The 7,482-nt window shown below is 46.9% G+C and overlaps 1 protein-coding gene across 1 annotated transcript in view; it reads left to right on the top strand.

The window, feature by feature from the left end:
* ADAMTS17 (ADAM metallopeptidase with thrombospondin type 1 motif, 17) overlaps positions 1-7,482 on the top strand; it is a 744,430-nt gene that overhangs the window by 576,375 nt on the left and 160,573 nt on the right. Inside the window, exons 17-18 of the mRNA XM_006872136.1 lie at positions 82-241; positions 4,825-4,960. Of these exons, the coding sequence (XP_006872198.1) occupies positions 82-241; positions 4,825-4,960 (296 nt within the window). The remainder of the gene's footprint in view (positions 1-81; positions 242-4,824; positions 4,961-7,482) is intronic.

Here is a 7,482-nt window from a genome sequence, read left to right as displayed (position 1 = left end):
GGTGGTTTGGTTTGCAAATTCAACAGCCCTGTGGGCTTGCGCTCAATTTCAAAATGGTCTTTTATTTTGCTGCTGACCCAGGTGTTGTTATTTCACGACCAGAATTACGGAATTCATTACGAGTACATAGTCCCCATAAACTACACCTCGGAAAATCAAAGCAAATCAGAAAAGGCTGAGGACTCGCTGTTAATCTGGACCCACCGTGGCTGGGAAGGGTGCAGCGTGCAGTGTGGAGGAGGTGAGCTACTGGGGCCCTGCTGAGGGAGGAGGAGTGAGCTCAGGACACGCGGGGCCAGCACACCCTGGGCTGGGCAAGGTGGGCCCTCTCCACCCTCTAGACCTTCACCACTTCCCTGCACAACACGTGAAATGCCCGCACGTTGGAATCATGCCCCACTGCTGCTTGGTCTGTGGTACCGGCCTTGGCGCTGACTCTCAATGGAGGTTTGCCAAGGGCTGGCTGCCTCCCCGCGTGTGTGCCTTCGGCCCCTGGGAATGTTCAGAATACAGATCTTCACCTGGTACTGTAGGTGGTGGGGCACCAGAGACTTCCTGCCCACAATGACATTTTCCATTGCTACAGTAACTAAAGTTCATGACGCAATGGGCAAAGCTTCTTGAACCTGAGAACTGGAGTCACAGTTTCCCACTGGAGCCTAACCAATGGATTTTCTTCCCCCTAGACTGCAGTGATCATCCTGTCACCCCAAGTGGCTGCAGGGTGAGCAGAGGGCAAAAAGCAATACACACGAAAGCAGTGATTCACAAGTGGATGGTGTAGCATCTTTGCATGGGTGCCCAGGACAACAGGGGAGAGAGGTCACAGGAAGGGTGGATTTTGTTGAGTGCAGATCTGAGAAGGAAGCCTGGCCTAGACTCTGAATGCAGGCAGGTGGAAACTGGGATCCTGAGCGGTTGTTTACTGGCAAGATGACATTTGTCAGCTGTCCAATATATAGAGGATTGCTCTTTGGACTTGTCCCTTTCCAATGGGACTTCTGACTATTGCATCATTGAGCCCACTAGACGCTGCCAGGGACAACTGTGAATTTCTTCTGTCTCCTGCTCATCTTGGTTCCCACTATTTGTCTTCAGCCTCTTTCTGAGGCAGGCCCACATTGGTTGGCATAACCTCAGGTGCCACATCAGCCCACTGTCCTCTCTCACACTAACCCTCTATACTGAGGGCCTCCAAACCCAGCCAAAGTCCAAACTCCTGGCTATAGCCAGGTGATTGTACTTCAGCACCTTGCTACAAACGGAACATGGTCCAATGGAGCAGTAAGCAGGCTCTCAGGCTGGGTGGGGGCTTGTCCTCCTGCTGGTACGTCTGGCCTAATGGCAAACTTACATGACACCAACGAATCCCAGTTCCCAACACCTCCATCAGACCTACTGCCAAAGCTGACCTCTATCTGGCTTGAGACCTCTCGGCACTCCCCTGCCCCACTCTTGATTCCTGACTGCATTTCTGACCGGAAGGAGGCCGACAGTGTAGTTCTGCCACATCCTTCGAGTCCGCTCATAGGGACCCTGAATAGCATTCTAAGGCTGTAAATCTTAACAGGAGCAGAGAGCAGCATCTTTCTTTTCAGGAGTGGCTGGTAGATTTGAACTGCTGACTTTGCCATTAACAGTCCAGGATTCAAACTGCTAACTTTGTGTTTATCAGTCCAACACATGCTGCTGAGACTCTCGGCAGTATAGCTCAGAACTGCACAACATCGATTCATGTCCACTTGGCACGCTCCCCAGCAGACAGATCCATCAAGGAGTCTGGGAGCTACATAGCTGGGCTTGACACACTGCTGACCTTCTTAAGTAATAATACTATCATATTTGTTGTTGTTAAGGGCCTTGGAGTCAGTTCCATCCCATAGCAACCCTGTATAGAGTTTCCAATGCGTGGCTGGTGAGCTTGAACCACCGACATTGTGGTTCAAACCAACTTTCTGTCTAGCACATTAACTCACAGCGCCACACCAGAGCTCCAGCAATATCACGTGGTGGTGGTGGTCATGTGCCGTGGAGTCAGTTCCAACTCATAGCGACCCTTTACAGGGTTTTTGAGGCTGTCAATCTTTACGGGAGCAGAAAGCTTCCTTTCTCCTGAGGAACAGCTGGTAGTTTCGAACGGCTGACCTTGCAGTACGCAGCCTGATTCGTAACCACTACGCACATTAATGTTAGCCATCCTCCCAGCTCTGTTGTAAGCACTTTATATGTATGAGCTGATTTGGCCATCCCAGATGCCCTAAGGTACAAGGAGGTGAAGGAAACTCACCCTCTGGAGCAAAGTGAAGTACTGAAGGCTCGGTAGCTAACCTGAAATTGTGCTGTAAGTCATTCATCAGGGTCATGGCTCCAGAGGCCACTTCTTAGCTCTCATCATCCGGCCTCCCTGACAAATGTGAGGCCAAGTCACAGTATGTGTGTGTTGGGTGTACCAGGCTACATCCAATGGGGGATTCAGAAAGCTTCCCAAGAAGCTTGTGGTGCTTAAATATCAGTAGCAGCTGATTGGCTGGACAAATGCTCAGCTTGGCTATAGAATTGCTGCCTGGAGGATGTGGGACTCTGTCCTCTGGACAAGCCTCTGTGTCAAACCATTTTTCCCAACAAGTAGATTCTGTTGTAGGAAGTTGCGCTCTGTGGTAAGGGTTAATTTGCTGTAGCTGCTGTTGCTGGTTGCCATCCAGTCGGCTTTAACTAAGGATGACCCCATGTCTAACAGAAAGAAACGCCGACTAGTCCATCTCGCCCACAACACTCTCCTCAGCTGGGTTCAATGATTCACTGCCATGGCCATACAGAACTCAGACACCACAATTACTAGAGAAATTAACAGGTTACAAGGCAGACAGGCTCAGAACACAGTTCTTGGGTCAGGACAGCCTCCTCTCAGCTCTGCTCATAGGAACACTTCTCTCTCTTGTCCTCAACCCTTGACCTGGCCTCTGCCCTGCTTGAGCAATGTTACAAAGCTCTTTCAGGGCGATTGAAAAATGCTCGAAGGCACTTGGCTCTAGCTCTATGGGTCAGCAAACCAACCTTCCCAATTAAATACTTGGAGGCACCCCCTTCCACAAGTGAGTCTCCTGTCCAAAGCCACTCAGCTTGCCTTGCTCCACGGGAGAGGAAATGCACAGTTCTGCCTCACGCTCTGAATCGGTTCTGCTGCTGCTGCTTCTCTGCTGTTCCTCCAGCACCACAGCTTTCTGTCCTTGGGTCAAGGACGCTCAATGCATAGGGATCTCAGGGTCCAGAGGACATGCTCCACTCCTGGCTTCCATGCTTAGTAATAGTGAGATTCCCCCTTCTACTTCTGAGATCTGTACAGGGTCTCTATGAGTCGGAACCGACTCCATGGCACATAACAACAATACAACAACTTCTGAGATGGCTTCTTTCATCCCCAGCAGGATGGCAAAATTGACCAATCACAATGAGCCCTATTAACAATCACTGCCAACTGAATCATGTAATGCCCCCCTTTTCTTACCCAGACCCATTTAAATTTTCTTCACTACTTCAAAAAGACATTTTATTGTGATTTGTATCAAACCATCTCATTCTCAGTGCAGGGGACCCTGCCTCCTCAGGAAACAAGAAATGAGGTTGTGTGGGGGTATCATCTCTAGTCACAGCTTCCAGGCAAACTCCACAGAGTTAATTCTGATTTGATGGGGCTCTAGCCAAGGTTGGGGTAGGTGAGTGACCATCACCAGTCAGGAGCCCTGCTCTGGCTTTGGGGCTGCTACGTGGATGGTGACAGAGAAAAGCGTGAAGACGCTTCCCTCTGTGCAGTCATCCATGGGAGCAGAATATTGTCATGGGCTGGCTGGTTCACAAGCTGCTGCTGCTACTAGTGCTCCAAAGTCTGACACCATGGGCAAACTGTTCCAGCAGACCCCCGATGGCTCTGGAGGGAATGGGGGGGTGGCAGCCTAAAGCCCCACCATGCTGCTGTAAGCAGCCAAGAAGACTGAGCACACCTCCTGCATCCGGTTCTCCCAATCACTTGCATGACATTTTCTTACCCAGACCCATTAGGAAAAAGCCAGTTGAAAGGCGTTTACAAAGACTATGACTAGAAGAGCTCTTAAGCAATTCACTATACTATACTATATGTTCACAACCATTGGTATGTTCAAGCCCTGTTGCCGCCACCATGTGTTTTGGGTGCCTACCTACTACGAGGGATCATTTTCCAGCACTGTATCAGTCAGTGTTCCATAGTGATCTATAGGGGTTTTGTTGGCTAATTTTTGGAAAAGGATGGTCAGGCCTTTCTTCTTAGTCTGTTTTAGTGTAGGAGCCCCGCTGAAACCTACAGATTGCTCCACCTGAAACACACGGGGTTTCCAGTATCATAGCAACATGCAAGGCACTGCACAGTTCATCACACTGACAGGTGGGCGGCAGGAGGACTGATATACAGGTGTTTCATATCTACACAGACTACCTGGACTTCAAACATCAAACAAGCAGCTAGTAAATTGCACTTAAATGCAATTTAAAGACCCACATCAGAACCTTGGCTTCAATGATTCCCACGTTGTCCAAGGATAAAACTGATCCAAGGTCCTGCCACTTTCTGACCCTGTTCTAGACCATTTCTCCTGCCCCATGCTCTCAGCCATCACTGCATAACTCATTCCTAAGATCCCAGTTCTCCCTCTGACAAGCAGTCAGCATCAGGACAGTCACTTTAAGTGACAGCTGCTCAAAAGTGGCAACTGAACTGCCCTCTATCTGCACGAGTAGCTTTTCCAGGCTTGTGTGGCCCAGTCTTTCAACTCCCTCTGATTTGGCTTCCAGGGGAACGTAGAACCATTGTGTCTTGCACACGGATTGTTAACAAGACCATGAACCTGGTGAACGACAGCGACTGCCCTCCAGCAAGCCGCCCAGAGCCCCAGGTCCAAAGGTGCAACTTACATCCATGTCAGTCACGGTAAGGAGCTTGCTTCTGTGGTGTGGGTCCTCCGGGCTTCAGGGTAAGACCCGCCATGAAGGGAGAAACAGAAATGCACTGTTATATACCACACTGCTGTCTTAGACCATGGTTCCAGTTTTTCTATGATTATTGTTCAAAGAGTCCTGCTTGCTCAAAATATTGAACTTCTGGCTAATCAGCCAGAGCCATTGGCCACCGAGTTAATTCCAGTTCATGATGCATGACCCTGTGTGTCTCAGAGTAGCACGGTGTTCCCTAGGGTGCTTTTCAATGGGTGATTTTCAGAGGTAGATTACCAGGCCTTTCTTCTGAGGTTGCTCTGAATGGATATAACTTTTTGGTTAGTAGCAGAGTGCTTAGCCAATTCCACCACCCAGCAACTCCTACTAAACCAGAACTGATGAAAATGTGCAGTTCTTTCTGGAAGGTGCCATAGAGGAGACCATTAGCAACAGCTCCCTGAAGAAAAGTAGACATCCCCACACACGACTGGGGCATATCACTTCCCCCTTTCTCTTGGGACAAAGGGAAAGAAATGTGATATTGTGAGCACCCTTGAGTAAGTGTGCATACAAGTTTAGTGTTTGTGGGTGACCAGTTTCACTGTCTGAAATCAATCCCAGGCGTGCAGAACTTGGTGTTTATTGTTTGGAACCCATCAGAACTTCTGTTCCCAGTCCCAGGTTTTGTGGCTGTGTTTCTCGTGGTCTGAAGTGAATTTACTTGGATTGTCAGCTAAGATGAATGACATGGAATGTGTTCATCCGTGAAGTGTCTTTCTTTCCAGTAGTTTGAATGAGGCTTAGCATGACCTTGCTCTATTGTGTGATATCACCCCGTGACTGCATGTTCTAATCAGAGTTGATGCGAATGCCTTTTGTTCTGTGGTTGTAGGTGTCATTCTCAGGCACCCTTACACTTGGTAACGAGGCTGGTGTTTTGAAGTGGCAGTTTTGATGTTTCTTAAGTTAGACTTGGCCATTTATGAGCATTCGTTTCTCTACCAACCTCCTTTGCTTTGTTAGACCCTTAAAATGGGTGTGATTGTAAAAGGAAAGCCAAAAGATAAAGTTAGAAGCTGAAACTAGTTTCAGTTATTTTTAATGAAATCTGACTATAATGCTGAAAGTTAGAAAACAAGTTCACTTTTCTTGACCATCTTGGGTGTGAGCACAAACTCACAAATCCTTTGTCGCTCACAGGTGGGGCCACAGTCCCTTCCTCTGAAGCCAGGAGGTGACAGTCTGGCCCTTGTGAAATATAGTTAGGAGGCAGGACAACGGAATCTAGATGAAAGGTCAGCACAAAGTGTAAGACATAACTGGAGATATGCTTAAAGAGAGCACTTCAAAACATTAAACTTCTTAAACTGAGTAACAAAAGTTTTTATAAATTATGCAAAGAAACACAGTATAAGCAACATTTGAAATTTCAGCTATGCTGACTGAATTGAGTTACATATACAGTAGAGAAGAGTCCACTTAGCCTCTCCACCTATCACAATTGTTAAGCTGTTGTTGTTAAGCACCATCGAGTCTGCAGGCCAGTGCATTATCCTACAGTGCTATACCAGGCCATGGAATAAAGTTTAAAAAACTGTTCTTGAAGAGTTCTACTTTCTGTAATGATGAAGTTGTTTGAATGGAACCAAATCCTCTGTAGACAACAGTGATGGACCCTGAAGAAGACATGAAAAACAATTCTTTGGAAGCTGGAGATCAGGCAGAAATTAGAGAGTAGATGAATAGGAGAAGAGAATGGCCCCAGGTGAATTTCCCATTTTATAGCTTTCCATTAAAAGGAGAATCCTGTTGGACCTTCTTTTATTGGGTAATGTGCTGTGGGCTAATGTGCTGGACTGCAAAGCCGGTTGGAACCTCACGGTTGGCAATTCAAATTCACCTGCTGCTCCTCAGAAGCCCCATAAAGGTTCACTATGGGTCAGAACCATTGATCTATGTATCTTTCATTGTCCCAGTACCAGCCTGTTTTGACCACTGTAGCCGTGTAATAAATTTTGAAATCAGGGAGTGAGAGGCTTCCAGCTTTCTTCTTCTTCTTAAGCAATGCTTCTCTTTCCTTTCCATATAAAGTTTGTCATTGTTTTTTCCATCTCTTTGAAGAATGTCCTTGGAATCTGGATTGGGATTGTAGTATATGTGTAAATTGCTTTGGGCAGTATTGACATTTTCACAATGTTAAGTCTTCCTATCCAGAAGTATGGTATAGTCTTGTGTTTTTGTAAGTCTCTTTTGGTTTCTTGTAGTAATAGTTTGTAGTTTTCTTTGTATAGGTCTTTTGTTTCTATGATTACATTTATTCCTAGATAATTTCATCTTTTGGGTATTGTTCCCTAGTGTCCTTTTCAGCACTGTCGTTTTTGGTTTAGAGAAATCCATCTGATCTTTGTATGCTGATCTTGTACCCTGCCACTTTGCTGAATCTTCCAATGAGGTCTAGTAGCTCTTTCACTTAGTCTTTGGGGTTTTCTACGTATAGGATCATATCGTCTGCAAATA

The sequence above is a fragment of the Chrysochloris asiatica genome, unplaced genomic scaffold (genome assembly GCF_000296735.1).
Source record: "Chrysochloris asiatica unplaced genomic scaffold, ChrAsi1.0 scaffold00184, whole genome shotgun sequence".
Taxonomy (NCBI): Eukaryota; Metazoa; Chordata; class Mammalia; order Afrosoricida; family Chrysochloridae; genus Chrysochloris; species Chrysochloris asiatica.
The sequence above is the reverse complement of the archived record's forward strand: the minus strand, read 5'-3'. Positions and strand labels throughout refer to the sequence as shown.